This window comes from Sebastes fasciatus, chromosome 11 (assembly GCF_043250625.1).
Source record: "Sebastes fasciatus isolate fSebFas1 chromosome 11, fSebFas1.pri, whole genome shotgun sequence".
Lineage (NCBI taxonomy): Eukaryota > Metazoa > Chordata > Actinopteri > Perciformes > Sebastidae > Sebastes > Sebastes fasciatus.
This window is the reverse complement of record NC_133805.1, coordinates 17597313-17625173: the sequence shown is the minus strand read 5'-3', so window position 1 is coordinate 17625173 and position 27861 is coordinate 17597313. Positions and strand designations below refer to the sequence as shown.

The following is a 27861-nucleotide window of genomic DNA, read 5'->3' as shown; positions in this document are numbered from 1 at the left end:
TAGACTTGACACGGACGGCTCAGACACAAGCTCCTACTACTACTACTACTACTACTACTACTACTACTACTACTCCGCTCTGAGACGTCGTTTCATGAACTATCTGGACGAATGAAGACTGAAGGATCTTTACGGATTTCGGCGCATAATGTTGGGATGGAGTTTCGAGACTTGTTTGGCTCCAGGGAAGACTAGAAACCGTTCCTCTCCTGACTTGTCGCCGGCGGTGCTGGATGCGCTCCTCTCCTATGTTGGATTATTGTCGCTTTTTCTGAACTCGCACCGATTCTCTGTCGCTTCTCTCTCCCCACTCTTTGGACTATGGCCTCGGATCGCGGGGTCCCAGGGGCCACCGGCGTCTATGGAGATTTACCCCCGAGTTATACGCGCTCCCAGCCGCCTGCTGCCAACCCAGACGTGCTCCGGAGACCCAGCTACTGCCACGCTGCTTTCGCACTTAAACAGATCTCAAAGGTGACAACAAATGCTCCCCGATATGGTGTGGAAGGCAGTTTTCATTCAGTCCTGCAAAAATGTGAATGAAAAGTTGTTTCAAAGTGCAGCTTTTTGATTTTATCTAATCTGGAGTTGAGGGGCGCATGTGGGAATGTAGGCTGAAGTAGCAGCTCCCAAACTGGGGGACCACCACAGCTCCTCCGTGGGTGTCCACAGTTTATCATTTAGAAATAGTCATCAGAAGGTGATATATAGACAACAGAAACTTAACGTTTACTGTTAAAAAAAAAGCCTGTTAGAAGTCTGAGCTTGGCGTGACATTTTTGGGAACCCCCTCTGGAATAAAAGTGATAACAATTTAACAAGAGTTTCACATTTTGGCATCATTTTTTTTTTTTTTATTATGATATGTTTATTGGGTTTTCTTATTTTCACAAACACAATAAGAATAAAAAAAAAAACAACAACAAACAAACAAACACTGGTACAGCTCAGATAAAAACAAATTTATATAGCAGGTCATATAGGAAATATTCCATAGTGCAGGGAAGTCACAGGATATATGAGTTCATGTTCAAGAGACTCCTTGTAAGATAATGGAAGAGAGATCAGGTTCAATAATCCAATATTTGGCAGCATGTTAAACGTCGCTGTTTGTTTGAATGGACACCAGACATCCCATTCATTTATGTTGTTATTAAAGCCACCGGGAGTGAGTGAGTTAGTGAGTGAGTGAGTGAGGGTTTGTTCCCACATCCCCAGCCCAGTGTTGTGCGTGTTTTTGGCTTTGTGCAGGCAGCAGGAGAGAGCGCACTGGCCCGGGGTCTGTTTGGAAATGTGGTGGGTCCTGTAAAGGAATTCACTGATTGAGTTTGATCTGACAAAGCATCTTTGGACCGCCCGGATGCTTGGACGTGTTTCAGCACTGCTGAGAGAAACCACAACACCAGTGCAATGTCTCCTGCAGCAGTGACATGTGTATAGCACAGGGACTGAATGGTCGAGATCCTGACAGATATTTTTACAAATTAGAGGGGGGAAAAAGTGTATAATGTAGATTTTTACTGCATCTTAAACTCTATTTATAACCAGCTCATTTTGATAGTATTAGTTTATACAAGGCTTCTGTACTTACCCAAATAGTTGCAGTTAACTACCAATATTCTGTTCAACAGCACTACACATATGGTGATAACTTTGTACTGCATTTACACTAAAAAACAGATTCATATAAGGCATCTAATATATAGAGTGACACCTTTTTGACAAGACAGTATTGTTCTTTTTCTAAATCTTAAACTGCAGTTATAACCTGTGGCTTCCTATGTAGATTAAGTCCTGGGTTTGTTTCTGCATGGATGAAAATAAGTAAAAAAGTGTTTTTTAAGCTCTTTTTCATCGCTGTTTCTCTGGACTCTGTACGTTTAAACTGTTATGAACTAGTGTCCCCCGGAAGCTTAACATCAGTAAAAATTGTTGCCACAACCGTGCAGATTAAATCATCTCAGATGTGGGGTGTCATGGGAGATCCTGTCCCGGGGCTGGACTGGCGATAGACGTGAGGTTTTGGCATGAATCTGACAGCGCACACACACTCAGGGGGGTAGGACAGCACTGGCATCAAATCTGTGGTTAGCATCTTAACTTGTCATCCTGTTATACAAAGCTTCACCTTGACTTCCACACACCTCTCGCTGTATACAGATGCATGGGTTATCTGGATGTAAGTCGTCACTATGCTTCAGAAACTCTTCGTGACACAGATAGAGATACAAGCTGCCTTTGTGGACAGTTGCGCAACGCTGCGTTATTTATGTGTGGTAACATGGTGATAATAATTCTGTCCTTTTCTCGCCCTCCCCTCCTGCTTTGATTCCAGGGGAAGGCGGTAGGTCAGAAAGCTCCTCTGTGGATCCGGGCGAGGTTCCAGGCCCTCCTGTTCTCTCTGGGCTGCCACATCCAGCGGCACTGTGGGAAGGTCCTCTTTATTGGACTCTTAGTGTTCGGAGCTCTGTCCGTGGGACTCCGAGTCGCAGCAATCGAAACGGACATCGAGCAGCTATGGGTGGAAGGTGAGTTTAAGAAGTTTCTCTTGATCTTTTGCAAGCAGACTCTGGGGTTGTTATTGGTTCTCTTCTGTTACACATCATTTATCCTTCAGATGGCATCTTTCTGTGCTTCTGGATTTACTGACTTTTTGTTTAGAGGTTTGTACATTTTCATGAGCTTGTTTTTCCCCACTGGGTTTAACTAGAGTTTGAATGACAATAGTGGCTGGTGGGAAGACGCAGGGTGGCCACGTTAGTGTCATCTCAGTGCCATGGGAGGGCACTGGGTGTTCACCGACTGACTGATCTGATGAACTGATGAAATCCAGACTAAAGCAGCAACAAGGATTTGTGTTAGCTGGTTTCAAGTTGTTTTTATGTTTGTCTGGATGAAAGTAAGAGTTATCAACACCGTCATCGCTGTATAAAAGGAATACAAGTACCAAATAGCTTGTACATGGAGTATTAACTTCCTTTTACGTAGTAGTTCATGTTTGTGGATGGGAATATACTGGATGTCGTATTCTACAAGCTCAGCTGATGTCTGCTCATGTCTTAATGAGTCACAGTTTACCTGAGAAACTCAAACACACGACTGCATTGCAACAGTCTCTGACTATCTGTGGCTTGTCTTACAGACTATGACTGTGTTTGTGATTCTACGCTGACTCACAAACCTTTAGATTTGCTCTCTTTTCCGCTCTCTCTGTGCGTTTTTAGATTTAAGTTATCTGTACATTTTCAGCGGTAGAGGCAGCTTTATTTGGTTTTTCACACTGGCCAAATTCCTTTTAAACCCCCAGGCTTTCAGTGCCGGGGCTGATCCCCGCAGCAGATGGACTGTGTGAATGGTTAGCCATCTTTGAGGGCTCGGACCCCTCCCCCCCTCGGCTCCCTGTGTGGTCCCTAACTATTCTTGGATTCCATTCAACAAGAGGCAAGCAGGCAGGCAGGCAAGCAGGCACCACCTCCCTAAAACCCCCCTCCCTCCCTCCTCCTCTCCTCCTCACAAGAAGAAAAAATATAAGTGAATGCAGCTGAAGTTTACCCACCTGTTTTGCACACTCTAAAAGCGCTACAGCAGTTGGTGTATATAAACAGACGCTATGGGGTTTTTTAAGCCCACCATGTCACTAGAGGACGGGGACGGGCAGCTCCCACAGGAGCTGTGCGGAGGTGTTTGAGAAATCACACGCTGCTGCTGCTGCCGCTGCCGCTGGTGTCGGGAGAAGTGTTTGGAGGTCTGTGCGCTTCACTTGCACAGGAATTTAAATAAGTTCCCTTTATCAGACACAATTTAAAAACTTCAGTAAATGTAGTCACTGACCTTGCAAAAGCCTGAGTTTGCAACAAAAGCAGGCAACAAGAGTTTGAATCTCCACAGTCTCCTTTTTCTTTGGTTTCATTCTGGTTAGTGTAAAGCTTCGGATTACCTCTTGAGCTAATTGGCGGATCCATCTCTTAAAGGAGATGTTTAGATGTTTGCGTGCCAGTTGTTTTGCTGTGGGATTGAGAGAGTTGAACAGGGGGGGTGCTGAAAAGGAATGCTGTGCCTTTAAGAGGCCGTGGCCATGTTTCTAAAGTTTCTGCCTGCCTTGTTTCCACCAATAGCCCATTGACAAAGCTGCTAGGGCCTCAATGGAGAGTAAAGTGGTTCGGTAACAAGGAGAGGTTAGTTCTCCCTCGCTCTCTCTCTCTCTCTCTCTCACACACAAACACGGAAAAACACACACACATGCACCATGGCACATGAGCCAGAAGAGGCCGGAATGATATTCTCTCTAATAAGACAGCTGATTTCACATTGAGGGACTCAGTTTTTTGAGTTTTATTGGACTGTTTTTGCGTATATTTCTTAATTTAGAAGACATTTAATTTCTAATGTAGTGTAATCTTATGAAACGGCTCTTCCAGATTGCAGCATAAACAAAGCTTTTCCCACTCGTGTCCTCATTTGTTCAGAATAACCTAGCTGTGAAGTGACACCGTATGTGTTAACACTATATATGTGTGTGTGTGTGTGTGAATGTGTTAGGGGCATATGCTTCCCATCATATATTCATACTAGAAGCTGCCCCCGCACCACCCACACACACACAAACACATCCACTTGTCATCTTTGCCACCTTTGGTGTGTGCAGTCTGCCTGGCCGTCTGTCTGCCTACGCTTTGTGTATGTGTGTTTATGTTTCTACCTGTCTGTCTGCCTGCTCTGTGAAGTTAGGCCACCAGGGCTTTTTTAATTGCTTCCTCCCCTCCTACAGGACCAAAACACTGTGAAACAGAGCACAGCAGTGCTAGAGTCTGTCTCGAGAGAGAGGAGACAGAATAGGGAGGTCGGTAAAGTTAGTGTCTGTGCTACGCGTACCTGAGTTCATAACATACCTCCATGTATACAGCCTTTATTCATATCATTTCTGTTTGTCTTAAGGATGTAAGGGGGACATGCAACAAAAGAGTAAAGGGGTTAATCATGCTTGCAGTCCTCACACCTGTGTAGGTGAGAATTAAAGACACAATATCAGGGTGTTTAGTCTGACAGGGGGATTAAGGATTATTTCTGTTTTACTGCTCAGTCACTCTGAGACAGACATCGCCAACCAAAAACCTTTGATTTCTCACACAGGTCTTGTTTAGCAAGTTTTAAATGTGTATCACAGAGTAGCATATTTGTTTGGAAAGTGTCTGAATTACATTATTAGGGCTGCAACTAACGATTATTTTCATAATCGATTAATCCGCCTATTATTTCCTCGATTAATCGTTTAATCGTTTGGTATATTGGTAATATTGAAAAATGTCCATCCCAGTTTCTCAGAGTCCAAGGTAATGTCTTTAAATGTCTTGTCTTGTTTTGGCAGTCCCAAACCAAAAGATATTCACTTTAATATCATATAAAAACAGAGAAAATCAGGTAATCTCAATATTTGAGAGGCTGAAAACAGAATTTTCAGAATTTTTTTGCGTGAAAAATTACTTAAACGATTAATCGATTAACAAAATAGATTTGAATAGTTTTTTTTTCTGTATAATCATTGCAGCTCTATACGTTATATTTCTATAGATCCCCAGTTTCTGTAGTTTCTCTGTAAATGAAGCTTTCCATACTGTAAACACACATTACCTTATCCTCTACGGTTCAGGCGTATACAGCCTGCTCACCTTTTGAGAGTGTGAAAGTTGATGTGAGCTGGGCTGCAGCGTGTGACCCAGTCTGTATTGTCCACCAGCAGAAAAGAGAGAGATCGTAAAAGAAAGAGGTGCAGGAAGAAGAGAAGGATGAGAGCAGACATTGGGGGGTTGGGGCAGGAACAGGGTGGAAGGTTTACGGCTAGCTGACACTTTTTTTTTGCCTGTGTTTTTGCCTGTCTCACTTGAACAAACATCAAGTGTGAGACTGTCTCTTGCTTGTCTCTCTTCCACCATAAAGCGCTGTGAGAGGGTGTGTTTGTTTGAGAGAGAAGCTTGAAATTTGTACTAAAATATTTCTGCAATGTGATTGAATAATTGTTTTAAGTCTTAGACGTTTGAGCTCCGATCGTTCCCCTTTTACAAAGGCCCATTTGAAAAGCTTGTTTGGGAAAAGAGAGGAAAGAAACGGACTCCATGTAAAAGTGGCGGTGTTTACTCTTACATTAACTAAACTCATCCTTCTTGGCAGAGTTTGGGTGAGGCATGACAGACATGTACACAGACTCAAGCTGTCCAAATACGAGTTCAGCGAGACAGGGCCTATCCGGATAGCAGGCGCACCACATGTCCCATAAAGAGGCCGTGTAGAAAGAGGATAGGAAAGGGGGAGGTAAAGACCATACACAGTCCACATAGCATGAATGCATAGAGACTGAAGACTAGCTTAGCCTGTTAGCAGTGAAATCAGACCAAGAAATTGATTAAATGAGAGCCTGGATGAGAGAAAAGACGTGAATGAGCGAATGCACACGTGGGCATTTTCGGTGTTTGGAGCAGTTTCTCTAAACAAACCTCCGAGCGGCACAGCAGGTAAATGCTATAATTCATCGGAGCGCACACAGCGCCCCAGTTCAGACAGAGAAAGGGAGCTCTATGAGGCATTATTGGAGGTGAATAGTGCGCGGTGGTGCCCCAGCTAGATAAATAAACTCCCAGCGCTCAGGGCCCAGGACCTCACTGGTAGAGAGAACAAACAAGACCAGAGTCAACCTGGGTCACTTCTAAATGTTTATTTCACCCCCTCCTTCCCGCCATCCTTCAATCCAAGTCTCCCTCATTCCATCCCCTTTTTCAGCATCCCCCCCAACACACACACTCTTCAACAGTCAGACCAAGACCACCCCCCAACAAATAAACACAGCTATAGATACACGTGCATATGACAGACACATGGCCCCCATGATACAGGCTGCTCCCTACCTGTCTTTTTGAATTAAAACAAATGTATTCATCATGTGGCCACATTTACAGCGATAACATAAAAGTGTAGTGTGGTGTTTTTATAAAAGCCAAAGCTTTTATAAAAAAGGGGCAACAAACTGTCAGTCTTTGCGACATTGAATGCAACATTACTGAGAAAGGCTGCAATGCAACTGAAAACGGGATAATGAAAACTCAATCAATATAGTGTGGCACCCTTTCTCTCCCAGCTGAAGAGCAACCTTTTGTCTTTGGTCTACGCCAAATAAAGCGGCACCAGTCACCTTAGAGTTTGCACCATTTGCCTCTGTCTTTAACACCGTGAAAGTATTAAAAGTAAAGGGGAGAGTGAGACAGAGAGAGACTGAACATTTTCTTGGTACTTGGGAGGGAAAAAAGAAATGCTTCTTGGGCTCAATAAATTCATTTCTCGACTGAATGAGACCAGCAACGTGGAAAAATTTTGCCTTTCAGGCGGGGATGAATGTATGTTTCAACCACACATTAAGCAGTATTAGCGGTCAGTGGAGTGTCTAATGTGACTATTTTTCACAGTGGCCAACTCTGCCCATGATTAGCATAATTAGCAGAGGCAAGCCTATACATATGGAAATAGAAAGTGCCTAAATGCCAACCCTGGTGGAAATTTATGTGTGGTGGCTAACACCACTGGCACATCTGAATAGAATGTAAGTGAAACTGAATTTTCATGTTGTTTTCGCTGTTTTATACTGTTTTTAAGGTGTGATCTCAGGGTGGTTGTTTTGGGAGCTGCAGGATTCAAACACATGGAAGTTGATTAATTTAGTTTTTCTCGCTTTCGCACATTAATTAGGATTTCTTCCTCCTAAAATAACTGTCTTTGGCGATTAATGAACAGATACAGCGTGCGTGTGAAGACAAAAACACACACACACACACACACACACTGTGTTTCTATAGGTAAGATACCAAAGTGCCAGCCTCACCCTCCCACAGCCAACTCTGGCATTGTTTTACAGGCTGGGAAAGTTTTGGTCCATTTGGTTTTGTTGTGAAAAAAAACAACCTCTTTATTTTATTCCGCTGTTTGTTGGGAAACATCTGAAAGAAATTGAAGGGTTGAATGACAAAAGGGTGTGCATTCAGTGTGGAGCTGCTGCACTGAAGGATTGTATGGAGGAACGGCCCATCTGCTGGGGGGCAGCCCGCTCTAGGCGGTGCCCTGGCTAGGGAATGCCATATAGGGCAGGGCCAGGCTGAGGACCCAAAGTTGGGCACAGTCCTGATTCTGGAGGGTCCACATGTGACAAAAGGAGGTTTTTTGTGATGCTGGGTGCCAGGCCAAGAGAATGAATTTCTCATTTGGCTCCTTTGCTGAAAATCAAAAGAAATAAAGGACCTCTATTGGAGGGGAAAAAACGTCTCAGAGAAAAAGTAAATGATGGATAGAAGAAGGCTTTCTTTTTTTATAGTGTTGCTACTCTTTGGTGGTCAGACCTCTTTTTCCCTTAAATCTATCTTTTATTAAAGGAGGTTCTGTTCAATACTCCTCATGTTGCCACGCTGCGTAAATCAGGAAAGACATAGCAGGTAAAAGCATACATGTCACTTTCAGCCCTCTTCGTCTTGGGTCTTCCTCCATAGCAGCGTGGGGCCTTTCAGAGGCCCCCTAATCCAGCTAATCTACCACACTGAACTTTGAAGGTGGCCTGGTCTGACCTAGCATGGCCTGGAACCGGGACTAGGCCTGTAAGCCACCAAGACAGAATAGAGTAGAATAGAATAAATTTGAAGCGCAGCACTTTAAAGATGGCCTTGCCTCCATCCTAGAAGCCAGATGTGAGAAGCCACACATATTTCACCGAGTTAGGGGATTCTGGGTGTTCGGCTTTCGGGTATGGAAGGGTCAGGTGGAGAGGAAATGACTGAGGTTGGTGGAGACAGGGTCCAGTGTTTAAACCGGTGTACACACACACCCACACACACACACATTCATACACAGCCATGAAACCATGTCAGGGCTTGTTGTGACATTTTTCATTTGCTTTTCACTTTCCTGATGTCGTAACTGTTGTGAAAGTGCTTTTAGTGGTGAAGCTAAATGAATTCATATGTTTCACCCAGCAAGTTAAAATTTGTGAGGATGGTGGTCGAGTTTCTCGAAAACATCCAATGAAAGAACTGCGAGTGTGATTTAGAAAGAGTTGTGATCATTTTGTGATTCTTTTTTTTTTTTTTTTTTCATTTTTGATCACGCTGCCAAACACGGACTAATATTTCATGTTACAAAATTGCTCATGTAGTAAAATTACCAGCCGCTTGGGTGTTGAAACCCCCGGGTTTCCACACTCAAAGGCGCTTTCTTCCCAGGGTGGGAAAATTTCCGGGAACTGTCTCTTTAAGGCTGTGTGGAGCGCAGCCTGAGTGCAGAGAGAGGGTAGGGGGATTGAAAAAGAGTGAGAACTAAGTAGAAAGAAGAGGGAGAAAAAGGAGAAGAGAAACCAGGAGATAGAGAGAAAAGACAGATAAGAAAAGAAAAGGACAAGGTTCCTTCTGGAGCGAGCGGTGAGCTGAGCAGAGCGAGAGTAGTCGCGAAGCTCAGAGTTGGGTGGTTGGGGCCGGACCAGGGGTTGAGGAGAGAAGGCGAGAAAGAGAGAGAGCGAGAGAGAAGAGAGAGGACTGGCTGCCTGGGTGGTCCAGATGGGAGGAACGAGACACAAATAGCTATAATTTACTTCAGGAGGCCTGTAATTACAGAGCCAGAGTCTCTCCGAGCCACCCAGTTCCTGTTGGGATCAAAACCCCACGCTGCAGAGGTTAACATACGAAATGTCAAAAAAGGTTTAACAGATGTCAAAGAGGTCCGCGAACGGAAAGGGTTCCATTTTGTAGTAGCCTTTTTTGATTGGAAATCTGTGTGGCAAGGAAGTGGAGCACCGTTTTTACACCAATCCAGATCCTTACTTGTGCTTTACAGTGTGAAAAATCAAATACACTCAAAGAACCTTTAAAAAAAACATCTTTATTTTCTCAACTACAATAGTCTTGAGGATATTATTCTACATCTATTTTTGAATAAAAGTGTTATAAAAACTTGTCGACTTTAACATTTTTGTCGGACCAGATGTGAAAAGGATATCCAGCGAGATTTTTAAGGTTGTTTTTTTTCTTTTTTTGGGATGCATCGAGCCAGACACCCGTGACTGCAAATAATCGAGGTGACCTTATATTCCAAAGCCCCTGCGTAGGTAATTAAAGCCTTGAAAAGCGAAGCCTAGACATACATATTGGACTGTGTCTCCAAGGCCCAGAGTTCTAACCTGATCTCACACTTTTGCGGCATAGGCTGAATAGTTTGTTTTTTCTTTTTCTCCCCATCAATTATAGGAGCCTGCTCCAGGCTGGGGGGAGGTGCAGAGAGCGTGAGGGGAAGAGAGAGGGTAAGAAAGAGGGAGAGAAAGACAGAGGCAGGAGCTATAGGGAGTATTAAGAGAGGAATAGATGCAGTCAGGATTGAGTGCAGCGTAGGGAAAGTGAGTAAAAGAGTGACGAGCGATAGAATTAAGAAGGAGGTAGCGCTTGTTTCCAAACTGCCCCCCTTCCCTCCCTCTCTTTCCCTCTCTGGGGTTGTCATGTAGTGGGACAGCGAGAGGGGCAGACGGGCCCTCTGTGATCCAGCGCGGCATGTTTCATGTCCACTTGGCACAGGCACAGATCCCCCCGGCTGGCAAACTCTTTTCAGGGCAACCTCCTGTAATTAGGGGGCTGGAGTCTACCGCACAGCACAACATAGCTCTCTCTCTCTCTCTCTGTTATTTTTTCATCCTCTTTCTATCTCTTTTTTTTGTTCATCATCACCTCTGACATCTAATATATCTCTCTCTTTGATTCTATTTACCTTTCTTTATCTTCGCGTTCTTTAATGTCTTTCAATCCCAAATTCTGTGAGCCATATCAACACTGTTCCCCCCTTAGCCAACTCTCTCAAGCACCCGAAATGACTGAATCGATATCTGCTGCCTCTGAGCACAGTGGCAGAGGGTTTTTTGGGGCATCAGAGGGCTGGTTTTTCCAAATGAACAGGGCACATCTGTTTCACAGGAGGAGCCAATGAGAAGCTGTATTACTCATTTCTCTTGGCCAGACGCTGGCTTGTGTGAAGTGCCTTCAAAACCAACACTGGCGAGGGCCAAGGGCGTTGGTCGATATATATGTGTGTGTTCTTCTTGTGTAAGTGTGTGTGCATATATATGCACGGAGCACACTTTGTTATAGGATCCAAATGTGTGTGTGTGTGTGTGTGTGTCTTTGTATGAGCATTAAAGAAATGTGCTAACGTATATACAGTATCTATCTATCGATCTATCGATCTATCTATCAGTATTCATTTGTTCTTTTATCCTTTGTCTTCTAGCTGGTAGTCGGGTGAGCACGGAGCTTCGCTACACCAAGGAGAAGCAGGGAGAGGAGTCAGTATTTACCTCACAGATGCTCATCCAGACCCCCAAAGAAGAGGGAACCAATATTCTTACCCAGGAGGCTTTGCTGGTTCACATGGAAGCCGCCCTGTCCGCCAGCAAGGTCCAGGTGTCACTGTTTGGAAAGTAAGTGAACCACAGACATGTTATGTGAAAACTTTTCCTCGCGTGTCGACAATAAGAGTTGTTAATTAAATTTTCTCTCTTGTAGGTCGTGGGATCTTAACAAAATATGCTATAAATCAGGAGTTCCTATTATAGAAAATGTCATGATTGAAAGGGTAAGTGCACAACTTCATTTTTTTTATTTCTGTACATAAATATTTTCCCTGATTTGTGGTGTGTAATCGTGCTTCCTTTCTATTTCCTGATCCCAGATGATTGACAAGCTATTCCCCTGTATGATAATCACCCCATTGGACTGTTTTTGGGAAGGGGCCAAACTACAGGGTGGCTCCGCCTATTTACCGTAAGTCTTGGAATATTTGACCCAACTTACTTTACTTTTTTTTTTGCATATTAAAACATTTCATAGAAAGTCTTGGCTCTCCCTTTGCTGTCATTGCTTCCATCTGACTTGCGTTGCAGACTAGAGGCTTTTGGAGAGGTCCGTAACTTTTAACACATGCTCGATGGAGACATACAGTTGGGCTTTCAGGGTTCTGTCAGTGGGTGCTGTGACTGACAGCGGCGGTCAGTAATAGAGTTCTTTTAGGGCCCAGAGAGGGACCGGAGGGGGGTGTCCTGACAGAGAAATTCAAAGAGGGAGAGATGCAGCGAGGGAGGGATGGAGAGAGAGAGGAGAGATGGCTGCAGCAGCAACTGGGTGGTGGGTTGGTAGAACGGAGGGCGGGGAGGCGGCGGCGGTGGCGGTGGTGGTGGTGGTGGTGGTGGCAGGGGAGCCCTTTGGGTCAGACAATGGTAAGCATTCTTTCAGTTTACGAGTGAGTGTCCATCAGTGCAGGGGCCCCGGAGGAGGGAGGGGGGCCGGCTTTGTCAGCTCACGGCTAACACTCGGCATTCTCATGGTAATGCCCCGGGCTCCCAGCTCCCAAGTTGTCCAACAAATAAAATGGGCAGTATTCAAGCCTCAAGTCCCTCGAGAAAGACAGAGAGAAGCTACAAGACGGTTAACAGTGGAGTCTGGGCATATTTTAGTTTTTTTTCTTCTCCTTTTTTCAGGACGAAGTTCTCTTGAGAAATTAAGTCACTGAAAGAGAGCTTTTTTTTTTCTCGTCGTCAGAAGTGATATTTCAATTGAGTCCTTAGTTTATAAAAGATAGTTTAGATCATAGCAGATGTTTCTCAGCAAACAAATTATTTGTTTATATTTCTGTCCAGAGCTGACAGCGATATGTTGCATGACAAAGCCAGCACATACAGAAACAAACATCCCATCCTTAGCATCTCCCAGTTGGCTTGTGTGAAAGCAGAGCCACAGAGAGGATCTTTGATGATTCACACGTCTCCCAAGTATTCCTGTAAATCACACTAAGTGTTCAGCATCTGTTGTTGTTTATTAATAGTTTTCTTTGCTCCTTTTTTCACATGGAGCTGTTGAAGGGAACTTGTGGCGGTCACTGAGGCCCGTGTGTCCCCCTCAGCTTCCGCTTCACTTCAGTTTTAAATGCAAAAAAAAGAGTGAGATGGAGAGAGAGAAAGGGGAAGAGGGAGAAAGGCAGATTGGGAAGAGTGAGCGAGAGAGAGAGAGAGAGAGAGAGAGAGAAAAAACTTGGGAGAACAAAGAGCAGCAATCTATGAAAAAACAAAAGGGCCCAGGCCCGGTTCACTCAAGCAAAAACTAGCTGATAAAGGAGTGTGTCTTTGCGAGCAGCAGCAAAAGGGACCCTGGTATGTGGGAATAGGAGAGGAGCTCTCTTCATGAGCCGTTGGAGGGAGATTGAGATACTTTGGGGCTCTTTTATTTCCATCTCTTTCTGTCTGTCTTCTTTCTTACTTTGTCTCATTGCAGAAATGTCCATCTTAAATGTTTTATTGCATGGAATCCCAAAATCTTGCCAATAATGTAGCAGCCGTCGATAATATTAAAGTGGATCGGTTCATTTTCTGAAAGATAAACACAGCAAAAAGTTTCCAAAGCAGGATATCTAGCTATAAATTGATGCTAATTATTGGTCAAGACATGTAAAACACTCCAGATAGACATTAGTCTCTTCAGCAAACATACCATGAAAGCCAAAAGCACGAGAAAGCAGTTAATTTGGATAGTTTAGAATCGATTTATAGACCTTTATATGGAACACATTATGAATTTATCTCAAGGAGAAGGAGGATGGCGGTACAGTCGAGGCTCAAAATAGAGTTTATTTGCCCGTGAACATCACACAACAAACAGTGCGAGCGTTCCCCCTTTGCTTCTCCTCTCATCCCTCACCTATTTCCCTCCCAACCTCTCCCCTTCCCTCCCTCCTTATCAAGATGTTTGGGAGGCAGAGGTAATCGTTATGACTCAGTGCAGGACATTGAGGAATGGAAGCGAGCAGGCAGCCACCGTGCCTTTTCCCCGGGCATTGTGGCAGCGTGAAACAGGATAATAAACGCTATTTTATCCTGTATCTGCAGCTAGCCTCCTGCGTAGCCCCGGCACAACCAGAAAGAGAGAGCGCATTAAACTGAACTGAAAGAATCGTACTTTTTCTGCTCACAGTAGCAGGAATGCGAAGCCACACAGCCTCGCAGGCACAAAGCGATAAAAGCTATTTTACAGTTACTTCTTCAAGTTATTTTCGATTATGTGTTGGTTGATGCTCATCGTGTGTGTATCTTTGCTCTCCAGGGGTATGCCAGATATCCAGTGGATGAATCTAGATCCAGTCAAGCTAATGGAGGAGCTGAGTCAGTTCACTTCACTGGAAGGATTTAAGGAGATGTTGGATAAAGCCCAGGTAGGACACACAGACACACACAAACCGATTTTCTGAATGAAAGACTTGTCTAGTTGCATACTTTTTTTCCATCTACTGACACTTTTGTAATGTTTGATTCCTTAGGTGGGACATGCCTACATGAACAGGCCATGTCTAGACCCCTCAGACCCTGACTGCCCTCTCAGTGCACCCAACAAGGAGCAAGGAGAGGTAAGCTCACACCTAAGTTTAGTTGTTATAAACAACAAGACGTTGTAGATGAAAACAGCACTAACACCTCACATATTTCTCTATTTTTCCCATCTGCTCCTCTGCTGCTCGTCCATTCAGAGTCCCGACATTGCCGGGCGTCTCCAGGGTGGTTGCCATGGTTTCAGCCGGAAGTTCATGCACTGGCAGGAGGAGCTGATCCTGGGAGGGCGAGTCAAGAGTAGCCAGGACGCTCTGCTGAGGTGTGTGTTTATTACGACGTGTAGAGAAAGATTAGACACTGCACTGGTTTTACAGAGTGTGTCATAAGTTTGTCTTATTGGAGGATGTGACTGTACGGGTGGGGCGTTGTGTGATCGCTGCCAGCCAAGCAGGGCAAGCAGCCCGTCAGCTTGCGAGCCGCCGTGACTGTGGAATCTGTGTAACCCCTAATAACCCAACAGACACATGCTAGGAATGCCTGGTACCGAGAGGGATCGGTTTCCTGCATGACCCCGGTCCAGGATAGGCCAATTAAAGATGATTGACGGCCACATAAAGCCCCCCCCAACCCCCACACACAGACTGTTACACATTTTTTGTGTAAGGGACCAAAGAAGACGAAGATATAGAAGGAAGGAAAAAACACTCAAATTCATATTTTCCTTAAGCTGACTTGTCTCTTAAGAAGACACGTTCCAGAGTTCAGTGTTTTCCTATTGACTCCAACTGGATTTAAAAGCATGGCCAATACTAATGGAGTGACAGCGTTGGGTCAGAGCCCAGATCCTGACCCACGCAGGCCCAACAGAGCCTTGAATGAAAGAGGATTCCAGTCCCATCTGCAAGAGCCACACTTTTAGGCTACTCCTGGATGTGATTTATGATCATTTCTTTCACATTTCGAGCAGCACCGCTGCTCACTGTGTCTGTGCCAAGAAAAAACCTGAGGACATCTGGGATCCCAGCCGAGAGACCGGCAGACAGGCAGACTAGATAACACCTGCTTTTAGCTGTTTACATTGGCAGACAGACAGGCGGACAAGTCCTGGAAGAAAAGGCACCTGCCTTTTAGCCATTCACAGAAAGGCATGCTCCTGTGTAGGTTACCAAGAACACCTAAACAGTCAGACTGGATGATTTTTAATGTGCTAGTCGTGAGATGGATGACGCAGTTGAGGTTTCAACTCAGCTCAACACACAATAAAGCATGATTTCAGGGGGAGCCAGACATCTCTAAGGTGTCTTCAGCTTACATCTGTGTGTTTTTGCAGTGCGGAGGCTCTCCAAACCATGTTCCTGTTGATGAGCCCGAAGCAGCTGTACGAGCACTTTAAAGACGACTACGAGATCCATGACATAAACTGGAACGAAGATAAGGCTACCGCCATCCTCGAGTCCTGGCAGAGGAAGTTTGTGGAGGTGAGAACACGTCACACATTTCATGTATATTCAAATACTCGCATAAAGATGGACAGAAGTATAGATTTGTATCGTGACCACCAAGAAGAAGTGGGAGGAGAATGAGAAAAATGGGGAGGCATTTCCTTGTCCCTGTGCAGTCTTGTTTTGCTTTGGTACACACACACACACACACACACACACACACACACAAACACACACTTATTCTGCAGTGTCTGAATTCCATCAGTCTTCAGCTCCCTTGTAAAGCGAATCACGGGGCAGATCAGGGCAGTAGGTGTGTGTGTGTATGCATATGTGTGTGTGTGTGGTAGGCCAACCATCTCTCTCTGTCAGAGCCCTAGTTATAGGAACAAGCTGTTGCTGTGATAGCTGACACCCACCATGGTGAGGGAGCGAGGGAGGGGAGGGGAAGGAGGGACATATGCAAGGAAGGAGGAGGGGTAACAAACTCTAACGTAAACTGACATGAGACATGACACCTCCTCGTGACACATTAAAGAACAAGAACAGATCTATCTGAAATTGCGAATGATGACTAAATGCGGAGCGGTAAACAGCTTTTGGGGGAGCGTTGGTCCATTCGGGGGGCACAGAGTAGAGCACAGCCTCCCGAGCCATGTGATCCCATCCCTTTCACCTTTGACCTCACAACCTCTGGCATCTGTGCTCATTACTCCTCAGTTGTCATACGTACACACGCACTCACACACATGCTAGCACATGTAAAAACACACACACACATACTCACTTTCATACACATTTCAAAGGGACAGGGTGCTTTTTTTCTGTAAGAGGGCCCTGAAATATGGGGCTGTAGGAGAGGCTTGGGGTAGCATTGGTCAGAGGGAGGAAATGTGTTTTCATGTGCAAAAAACAAGTTACTCTGCAGTTCAACCCCTCCAATGTACATTTAACTATCACTCCAGTGCTTCCAGTATCTTATTTTTGTCAGTCCACTTGTTAATTATTTAGGTAATCTGCTTAAGAAAGTATATTGGCGTATTTTATTTAGCTGAACTCGTTGATAATTAATTGATATTTCTCCCTCAGGTGGTCCACCAGAGTATCCCATCCAACTCCAGCCAGTCCATCCACGGTTTCTCCACCACCACCCTCAACGACATCATGAAATCCTTCTCCGATGTCAGCGTCATCAGGGTGGCGGGAGGATACCTGCTCATGGTGAGCATGATAATTGATTTAAATCGGCTTGCAAGTTCATGAGAAATGTGTAACTTTACTGTAAAATTACTAATATTTAATATGGATGTCTCCTCTCTAGCTGGCCTATGCCTGTGTGACCATGCTAAGGTGGGACTGCGCCAAGTCCCAGGGGGCCGTGGGGCTGGCCGGGGTGCTGTTAGTGGCTCTGTCAGTGGCTGCAGGACTGGGTCTCTGCTCCCTGCTTGGCCTCTCCTTCAACGCCGCCACCACACAGGTACAACACAAAGGAAGCTGCACACATAAACTGTGTAACATTACTGTATGATTAAGGGGGGGTCTTTCGGTGGTTTTGATGTGAAATGTTCATTGTGACCTTTTCCCATCCCAGGTGCTTCCCTTCCTGGCACTAGGGATTGGTGTGGATGACATGTTTCTGTTGGCTCATTCCTTCACAGAGGGTGGAAGTAACATCCCCTTTAAGGTACATTTAAGTCTCCTCTCTTCTCCTCTCCTCTCCTCTCGTCTCCTCTCCTCCTCTCCTATCCTCTCGTCGCCTCTTTTCTCTTCTCAACGTTGTCTTGTTTTTGTTTCGCAGGACCGGACAGGAGACTGTTTGCGTCGCACCGGCACCAGCGTGGCTCTGACTTCCATCAACAACATGCTTGCGTTCTTTATGGCCGCTCTCGTACCCATCCCTGCCTTGCGAGCTTTCTCTTTGCAGGTATGTTTTGCACACACACTCTCACACACACACGCATGCGCACAGACATAAACACATGTACACAATCGCACACCGAGAGGCCGGAGGCTCCTTTGAAAATGAAAGGGATAACTTAAGAGAGGTGACATTCATTCAGAGCAAGGCAAGCCTTTGTTCCCAGTTTTATTGCCGCTGCACCTACGGGGCCAACATTTTTGTGTGTGTGTGTGTGTGTGTGTGTGTGTGTGTGTGTGTGTGTGTGTGTGTGTGTGTGTGTGTGTGTGTGTGTGTGTGTGTGTGCGTGACTCTGCTTCTGTGTATATGTGCATAAGTGTGTGTGTGTGTGTATAATGTGGAATAATCAGAGCGAGAGAGAGAGAGCGATGAACAGACAGAGAGAGGCAGACAGAGAGAGAAGGAGAAGCAGAGGGAGGGAGGAGTGGATCAGTATATCACTGGCCCGTCAAGGCGGTTTGCTCTGATCTGTGACTAACTGTGGGTGGTCTGTAACACACAAGCAAACACACAAATACACACACATAGACGCACACACACACACACTGGAAACCACAGCCAGTTAGAATGTCAGCTCCAGGGGCTGGGGAGAGTAGGGAGGCAGCGGCGGTGGTGAAGGGTGATGGTTTTGCTCAGACTCGCAACATATATGTACCCTTCCTGCTCCTTTCTCTCAGTCTTTCTAGCACTTCTTTCATTCTGGCTCTCTTTTCTTTCTTTTCTCTCTCTTCCTCTCCCCGTCTGGCTCGCTTAGTATTCCTGGCTGGTGATTTAGAGTAAGGCTTTTCTTTACTTTCTGGGCTGTGGTCTGAGCCCTGACTCTCCCCAGCTGGGTTAGGGTGTCTGTAATTTTACATACTGTTCTCTGTCTTTTCTCACTTTGTTGTTTCTCATTTCGTCTCTCTGTGTTTCCCTCCCCAGGCGGCCATTGTGGTCGTGTTCAACTTCGCCATGGTGCTGCTCATCTTCCCCGCCATCCTCAGTTTGGACCTCCACCGGCGCGAGGACAAGCGCTTGGACGTCCTCTGCTGCCTCTACAGCCCCTGCTCCGACCGCGTCATCCACCTCTCTCCGCACGAGCTGTCGGACGCCGGAGAACAGCCGCACACGCCTACGACGGCGCACACGCACCAGTACTCGGCGGGATCGACAATCACCACCAGCACCCAGATCACCACCACGGTGCAGGCGTTCACGCAGTGCGACGCAGCCGGCCAGCATATCGTCACAATCCTACCACCTACCTCACAGATCTCCACCAGCCCGCCGTCCATCATCGTCTGCCCCACTTCACAGCCTCAAGGTAACTAAAGCGTTCAAAGCGTTCTCTAAAGTCAGCACGAATAAATCACAATACCAAAACACTCATTATCTGCTTGTATGATCTTCCCCTAGCTATCACACCTTCCCCACCCACCACCTCTGTGCTGGACCCCTACGGCTCCCAGCTCTTCACCCCGACCTCCAGCTCCACACGTGACCTCCTGGCTCAGGTGGAGGATTCCAAATCAGGAAAGAAGTGCGTCCCGCTCCCTTTCCTGCACTGGAACTTGTCCAGCTTCGCCAGGGATAAATACGCCCCTCTGCTCCTCAAGCCCAAAAGCAAAGCCATCGTGGTGGTTCTCTTCCTGGGCCTCCTGGGCCTCAGCCTGTACGGGACCACCATGGTGCACGACGGCCTCTACCTAACCGACATCGTGCCACGCGACACCAAGGAGTATGACTTCATCGACGCCCAGTTCAAGTATTTCTCCTTCTACAACATGTACCTAGTGACCATGGATGGATTCGATTACGCCCGGTCACAGAGGCTGCTGATCCAGCTGCACAACGCCTTCAACTCTGTTAAATACGTGGTCAGAGACAGCGACAGCAAACTGCCCCGCATGTGGCTGCACTACTTCCAGGACTGGCTAAGAGGTAAGACTCAGTCATGTTGAGTGTTTTTGAGTGAGTCATGTAATAAGTTACTCTCTGTTCTCCTGGGAGTTTCTGATAATGATGTCAGAATCCAGTAGAGGGTGCAACAGGTTTTTTCAGGTGTGTTTTTTTTAACTAAGGACAAGCGTGAATGGGTGTGAAGTGAGAATGTGCGAAGGGTGAATGAAAGTTCAGTCGTGCTGTTTACCCCCATCCACCTGGGCTCAGGGGTGGTGCGGTAGACGGGGTTGGGGTCATAGGTTATCTTTGCATGTGTGTGTGTGTGTGTGTGTGTGTGTGTGTGTGTGTGTGTGTGTCCTCAGGCTAGAACATGTCAGAGGCCCAGTCAGGAGGAAGTGATAACTAACAACTTAATCAATCAGAGCCAGATGAAAAAAAAAAAGGAAAAGGAAACATGATATTTCACATTTTCAACATCACTGCCCACACAGACAGACAACTATAATTTGATGATAACAGAAATCATAATATTTATAAATGACAGCCGCAATAATCCTTTCTCTTCTTTTTTTGTGTGTGTGTTTTACCTCACACGCAGGTCTCCAGGCTGCTTTTGATGCTGACTGGCAGGCAGGCAGGATTACAGCTGACAGCTATCGCAACGGCACAGAGGACGGAGCGCTGGCGTACAAGCTCCTCATCCAGACCGGCTCCAAGAAAGAGCCTTTCAACTACAGCCAGGTATGTCTGCAAGAGCTACACCAAATACTTTAAAACAGAATCCACATGTCATTGTGAATAACTACATTATCAGCTGTCTTTTTTTTTTTTTTTTATCATTTATTCTATTCTTAAATCTGAATTTTTGTAATCCCTTTTCTCTAGCTGACTTCTCGTCGGCTGGTGGATGCAGAGGGTTTGATCCCCGCGGAGGTGTTTTACATTTACCTGACAGTCTGGGTCAGTAATGATCCTCTGGGCTACGCTGCCTCCCAGGCCAACTTCTACCCTCATCCTAGAGAGTGGATTCACGACAAGTACGACGCCACAGGGGAGAATCTGCGCAGTAAGTATCTTATCTTAATGCATCGTTTTGGCCAAAGAGGACGCACCAGAAAATGCCTTGCAATACAATCTTTCTTTTCTCTTTTTCTCTTTTGCAGTTCCAGCTGCAGAGCCCCTGGAGTTCGCCCAGTTCCCCTTCTACCTGAACGGCCTTCGCCAAGCCGGCGAATTTGTGGAGGCCATCGAGAGTGTGCGGGCCATCTGCGACGAGTTTACCCGCAAGGGTGTGTTAAATTACCCAAACGGATACCCCTTCCTGTTCTGGGAGCAGTACATCGGCCTCAGACACTGGTTCCTGCTGGCGATCAGCGTGGTGCTGGCCTGCACCTTCCTGGTCTGTGCGATGCTGCTGCTCAACCCCTGGACCGCCGGCATCATTGTAAGCAAGCCCTCTTCATCATACCTCTTCCTATTGCTCCTACGTTTTCCACCTCATGCTACCTCAACAACATCATTAGCCCCTTCCTCCTCTCACTTTCTTCTCACCCTTCTCAGCACAGCTCAATAACGCTGTCTAGGGGGCCCCTTTTTCTCTGCGGAGGGCCAGTACGCACACACACACACACACACGGGGACCTTTGTCATTCTAATGTAGGCTGGGCCGGCCTTAGAAAAGGAAATGCAAAGGAGCAAGAAAGGCTTTGCCCTCCTGAAGCCTCTACCTCCAACTCCCTCGCTGCTTTTGTCAGAGGGAGAGGGAGAGACTTGGGGACAGGACAGATCTGCCCAGTTGCGACCTTGGCCTGCTCAACCCATCCATCAGGGATATGTGTGTGTGTGTGAGAGAGAGAGAAAAAGTCTGAGTGTTCAGCGGTTGGAAAACATTTCACACACAAGCTGGTGGGACCGGTGGTCCTTAAGGGCCCCCCAAACTCACACAAATCCACATATCCCCGACCATTGGGGGGGCCGAAGTGTAGCACAACAACAGTGCCAGTTTCAGTTGGAATGTGTTTAATTTAAGTACCGATTGAGACAGCGACATAACACCGTCTCACAGCTACATGCATGTACGGTTTCCAAGCATCGGCCCGCCTGTGAAGGTCTCACCCTGCCTGTATGTGGTCGAGCAGTAAAACGGCTTTTATCATTTCCAATTTAACCGTGCCCCAGCTCGCAGCCCCCGCTGGGATCAAAAGCCCCCGTTGGCCGGGAACCGTTTTCTCCTCCTTGTTTTCTAAGACTTGTTGTTTGCGTTGCGGTTTACAGTAACATTGTACGTTCACTATTAAGACATTAACCGAAACACTGAATTACACTGCAAGATGTTGCATTAAAACATATCGGAAACAATAAAATAAGGCAAACAGGCGGGAAGATAATTTGTTTTCCACGTACACAGACAGATGTGTATGGTGTTCTGGTAGTGACGCTCTGTTGTCTCAGGCCCTGTCAATCATTTCAACCACCTCTGAGAAGGAAGAGGAGAAAGAGGAGGAGGAGGGGGAGGTATTAGCCTCGGGGTGGGTAATTTGATGCCATGTGGCTGAGACCCTGAGCACAGGGTCAAAGATTGTGTGGGGTGAAGAGGCAAAAGGGCTCAACTCAGTCACTAAGGAAAAGCATGTTCGCTTTTATTGTTTACATGCTTTTATTTGAGTTTTATTGCATGTTTCCTCATCATCCCATTGTTACTGGAATACTGGCAGTCGATTGTAACACTTTCTTTCTGTGTCTTCTTTTCAGGTGTTCATCTTGGCCATGATGACGGTGGAGTTGTTTGGCATCATGGGTCTTATCGGCATCAAACTGAGCGCCATCCCTGTGGTCATTCTGATAGCTTCTGTGGGCATCGGAGTGGAGTTCACCGTTCACATCGCACTGGTAAGTCAAGACTTGGCACAGAGCGAGAGCACGCAGATGGATTAGCTGTTAGGGGCACTGAGCTCCTACAATTAAACACCTACTTTACTTGAAACCTGATGCTTTGGTCCAAATGTTGAATACCTTCTACAGACAGTATTTGCCTACCTCAGGGAAGCATTACATTTAAACAGTAATATTATTTATTATTATTTATTATTATTCATTAAATGTATTTTTTTCTTGTTGCAAAGGATTGCAAATTGCATTGCAAACATTTGAGTTGTTTTTAAAGTCAGTGCAAAGCACAGACTTCTGTGGCTTAGTGCCTGAAATGGAAAGTGAAAAAGGTAAAATAAGTGTGATTAAAGATTTACGAGGAAACTTTTGGCTTCCTGATTCACGCTGGCAGCGTTCTAGCTCAGTGTACTGTCTTGTAGTGCAGCGTAGTGATCCCCAACAGAACCGTATGCCAAGCCTCGCCGCAAGCACAAGTTCTGTGTGATCGGCAAGATTTCCAACTCATTTATCCTTTCCCCTCTGCCGCAGGGCTTCCTGACAGCGATTGGCAACAGGAACAAGCGCTCGGCGGTGGCTCTGGAGCACATGTTTGCCCCGGTGGTCGACGGAGCGATCTCAACGCTGCTGGGCGTTCTCATGCTGGCAGGGTCAGAGTTTGACTTCATCATGAGGTGAGATGCTGTGTGTGTCTGCATCTGTGTGTGTGTGTGGTGTGGCGATGTATGTGCTGACTTTGTGCTAATATGTGTGAGAGAGTGACGGTACTCCACAGCCCATTTGTTACCTCCAGAAGTAGCAGTGTTTTGGTTTTACGCCATTAGTGTATGTGTGGAGCCAGTTGTCTATCCTCACTTGAGGAAGCCTTGTGGGGGGTCAGTGGTGCATGCAGGTGGAAATGTTATACCCCTATTTATGCACACACACACACACACACACACACACACACTGACAAATATGCACCTGGTTCTGTCACTCTGGGAGCACACACCCGTCTCCCCAACCTCAGAGCACAACAAATGGGGAAAACATCAAGGGTGTGTAGCAGCTGCTCGTAAACATGGAAGTGTTCTGCTACCCACTGGGTGATGTGTCTCTCTCTCTCTCTCTCTCTCCCTCTCTCTCTCTATCCCCCTCTCTCTCTTTCTCTCTCTCTCTCTCACTCACACGCACACAAACACACACACATACAAGAGGGAATCTGTAAAAATTCCTATCATCCGTTTGGCATTCTGTTCTTCCGCGTCGGGTGCCGTAATAAAAAGCGGAGCTAAATTTGAACTGGTCAGCCAGTCAGATGGTCTGAAGCCCACCAACAGACATCACTCCCCTCTATGTGTGTGTGTTTAAATTGTGTGTACTTGTGTGTGCGTGCGTTTTCTACCACTGTTTCATGGTCAGAGTGGAAAAAAAGGCGAATAGCTCGATGTTTTTCAGCCGAATGTGGTCTAGGCCCAAACCCGAAACCACAACCTTGAGCTCACAGACAGCAACAGGCCTCCGTGACATAAAAAGCGCCGTTTTTCTGCAGAAACAGAGACTGAAGCCGAGAGAGAGAGGAGGAGAAGTACGCCGAGGGTGGCTTCCTTGCAAGGATATGAGGTCCTGGTGGGTGGGTGGGTGGATGAACGGATCCTCCACGGTGATGGATTGGAAAGATAAGGAGGTGTAAATAGGGAGAAATTGAGAGTAAATAGGACGTTGGACTGGGAAAAAGAAAGTCAGAGAGAGCTTTTTTGTTTTCTTTCTTTTCTCCCATGATTCTTTGAGAGATCATTTTCAGAGGACGGGGGTGAGATGGAGAGACAGAAGGGTCTAGTATCTCTGTTGGAGGTCTTGTTTAGCTGTAGCTGTAGCTGTGGTCGGGTGAATGGGGCAAGCCAGAGCTGGCTAGCTGGGGAGCAGCATAAATATACTGCTGTAAACATCTCCTGGCCTTGTAACGCACTGAATAAACAGCAAGCCTAATTCAGCTCTGCTCAGAGTCTCTCATGCACACACACACATGCAGGATACATATGCATACACACACACACACACACACACACACACACAGGGAGAAATGCACATATGTACAGGCATGTAAACACTCTCGTTCTCACACACATATACACACACACACAGCTCTCCCCAGGCCCTGACAACGAATGGAAAAGATTACAGTTTATATAAACAACAGAATTCCTAACAGTGAGACACTGTTGGAGGTCCCACCAACGTCTCACTCTCATTCTTTCTGTCTCACTCCTCTCTTGTTTTGTTTTTAAAGACGTTGTTTTGGAAATAAAGCCAGCGAGTGAGGCTGAAAAAGCGGAGGCCGATGCCGCGCCGTTAAAACACGATGACATCCTATTTGTGATTTCCGTGCTTTGATTCAATAAAGCGTACAGATGAAACATCTGCGTGCGGTTTGAAAGACAGTCGTGGTTTGAGCAGACAAAAAGAAATTGAAAATATCTCCCCGAAGTGTTTTTTTGTCAAAAGTGGTTAGGATGACACGCGTTGTGCTTCTGATAAAAGGAAGAAAACAGGGACAGAGGTTGAAGAAGAAAATATGGCTCGTGAAATCACACCCAACATGCAACTTTTTCCTAGAGAGCGACCTTTGTCGAGTAAAGTAGTAGTAATAGTCGTTGTAGTAGTCAATTCAGAGGAGAGAAGCATGTTTCCAGAACACCACGCAGCTATTATCCCTGTCCTTTTTGCCTTTTTTTTCTCTCTTCATTCCAACTATCCTCCCCCTTTTCTTTTACCTCTTTAAGTCTGGCTGGTGGTTAGCATCTCACTGTCTCTCTCTTTCTGCTTTCTGTTAGTGTTTAAGTGGAGTCCTCTCTAATTTTCTTGGGTAGCTCTTTCTTGTGGCCTGCCTCCACCCCTGGCCTCCTCAGCGCTCCACTGAGATGCACGCACACACACACAAAAAAAAAACGCACACGCTGTGTGAGTGAAAAACAGAGCGAGAGAAAGTCTTGTAGCAGCAGCAGCAGCAGCAGTGGAGGCATCAAAGCATGTTTTAGTTGGACTGAGCGGGGAATCAGATTTGCCCTCCCTGCCTTTGATACACAAACACTGGGCTTTCCCTGACTTCTTCCCCTGAGCTACTTCCCCTCCTCATGTGCCAACTATGTGTGTGTTTGGAGTTGTGCACGCGCATGTGTGTTTGTGTGTCCATTTCAAACATCAGGCCACTGTCAGTGGTCCTGTCACATTTTTCTGTCACATTAAAAGAAAAATTGCGTGAAATTAAGTTGCATGTCAAACGTTAAACGTTGTCACACTTTGTGTAAAAAGTGTCATGAGTTTGGCTGAAGCTCTAAATCCAGCTGAACTTTAGCCAAATCCCTAAAAACCTTAAGATGCAAAAGAAAACAAGATTAAAAGGATTGAAGCTCTGTGTGATTGAGTGTGTGCATATGTGTATGCACTTTCAAATGTGTGTGTGTGTGTGTGTGTGTGTGTGTGTGTGTGTGTGTGTGTGTGTGTGTGTGTGTGTGTGTGTGCGATCTAGCTGATGCAGGCAATAGGTCAGAAGAAGAAGGGTCAAGCAGACCTGTTCAGTGTAAACACAGAAGTGCTTTGGTTTATCCTGACCTCAACGGAAATCTAACTAAGTTAACCAGCTAACAAGAAACTTCTTCTTGTTTCAGATAATAAAAGAGAGATTACAAGTTCATGTTCAAAACTAACGTACCTCCTCTGTCCATCCTTCAGGTATTTCTTCGCTGTGTTGGCTATCCTCACTGTATTGGGGATGCTGAATGGCTTGGTTCTCCTGCCAGTCCTCCTGTCCATGATGGGCCCCCCGGCCGAGGTCACCCCGGTTGACAACGCCAGCCGCCTGCCGAAGCCTTCCCCCGAACCCCCGCTGCCCCCGCCGATGACCCACCATGGTTACTACACGGGCCACCACAACCCGCGGTCGACTCATCAACAGGCTTTTTCGGAGTCGTCGGACTCCGAGTATTACTCGGAGGTGACCACCACGTCAGGGATCGGTGAGGAGGATTATAAGTACTGTGACCGGAACGCGTACATCGCATCGCACGGCAGTGTTCCACCATCAACAACATCTCACATACTGCTGGAAGCCAGCAAGAACCCCAGCTTCCCCAAGCTTACGGTACGCCGCACAACCACACAGATGTGATAGAAACCTTTCCTGTGTGTTTTAAATGTTCTTCACGTGTTTGTTTTCGTGAAAGTAAAACGATGAATCTTTATTTGTTGTAGGTGGTGAAGCCATTCAAAGAAAACACAACGGGCACTGGTGGAAGGATAGAACCCTTAAATGAATCCCAGGTTACGTGCTGGGACGGAAACAAGCGGGAGCAGCAGCCGGGCCTCCAGAGGCTCCAGGCGCAACACTTACCCGGCGACAGACCTCACATCCCCGGGAGGACTTGTCCGAGTGGCCCCAGGCTGCAGAACGGCAGAGGGCCTCAGCCAAACAGGACTAAAGGGCCGAGCTACAGCAGTAGCAACTCCGCCCTGCCGACGCAACAAGTCTGCGTGGGAGGACCCGTTACCATGGTAACGGCCACAGCCTCCGTGACGGTGGCTGTGCATCCGACCTTGCCGGGGGCGGCGTACCGAGGCTACATGCATGAAGGTTTTGACACGGACAGTGAGTCGGACTGTTTTGAGGCTGCTAAGAGGACTCGTGGTGACAAAACAAACTTTTCTTCATGTAAGAGAGACTCTCTAGAGCTCCAGGACCTGGAGGCAGCACAGAGCCAGACAGAGCATCAACTCGGCAAGACACAAGGTGAGCCCCTAAGCAGTCAATCTCAGGTTTACCAGACTTTTAATCTTCTATTGAGACATTTAAACAAAGAACATATCAAGAAATAAATTTTTTTTTCAATGACATTTTCCAGTCTTTCTAGCCTTCATTTCTCTTTTAGCAATGTCTGACCCATCTTTTCTCTGTTTTTTCTGCTGCAGGTGGGTTGAGGATCCAGGCAGCCAAAGATTGCTAGACTCTCTCACACCTTCTCTCTTCGAGCCTCTGGCTGCTTCTCTCCGGAGCACCTTGACGCCTCGAACTCTCAACTGTACATAGACTTCACACAAAAAAGGAGAGGATTTATTTCAAGGACATATTAAGAAAAAAAAAGACATTTTAAGAATTATATAAATCTATGAGTATATATTTTAATACTAAAAAAAGAAGGAAGCTATTTAAAAGAGTACTGTATAACTTGGGTATACTCTTGTGTAAAAGTTCAGATGTAAAAGATTATTTTTTTTGTGGGGCGGTTGATTTTTGTTTTTCCCCTCACAGTGTATAGAATAAGAAATGTGCTATATGTAAAAAGTGTCCACAGAAAGTGAGATGTTATTAAGATATTAGGCTA

General features: G+C 46.1%; 1 protein-coding gene across 2 annotated transcripts; it reads left to right on the top strand.

Annotated features, from left to right (window-relative positions):
- ptch2 (patched 2) lies at window positions 1–27624 on the top strand. Of its 2 annotated transcripts, none has more exons than XM_074651237.1 (23): window positions 1–474; window positions 2336–2528; window positions 11293–11482; window positions 11568–11637; window positions 11734–11825; window positions 14154–14262; window positions 14368–14454; window positions 14575–14696; window positions 15708–15855; window positions 16909–17040; window positions 17141–17296; window positions 17411–17503; window positions 17618–17743; window positions 18659–19040; window positions 19133–19657; window positions 20217–20359; window positions 20504–20684; window positions 20782–21062; window positions 22370–22507; window positions 23036–23178; window positions 26216–26624; window positions 26735–27269; window positions 27449–27624. In XM_074651237.1, exons 1-23 carry the CDS (start codon window positions 322–324, stop codon window positions 27481–27483), a joined length of 4443 nt encoding a protein of 1480 aa, XP_074507338.1. In that variant the 5' UTR covers window positions 1–321; the 3' UTR covers window positions 27484–27624. The 2 variants fall into 2 exon arrangements, with proteins under 2 accessions (XP_074507338.1, XP_074507339.1); XM_074651238.1 differs by lacking the exon at window positions 1–474 and adding an exon at window positions 2067–2179.
- Window positions 27625–27861: the final 237 nt, after the last annotated feature.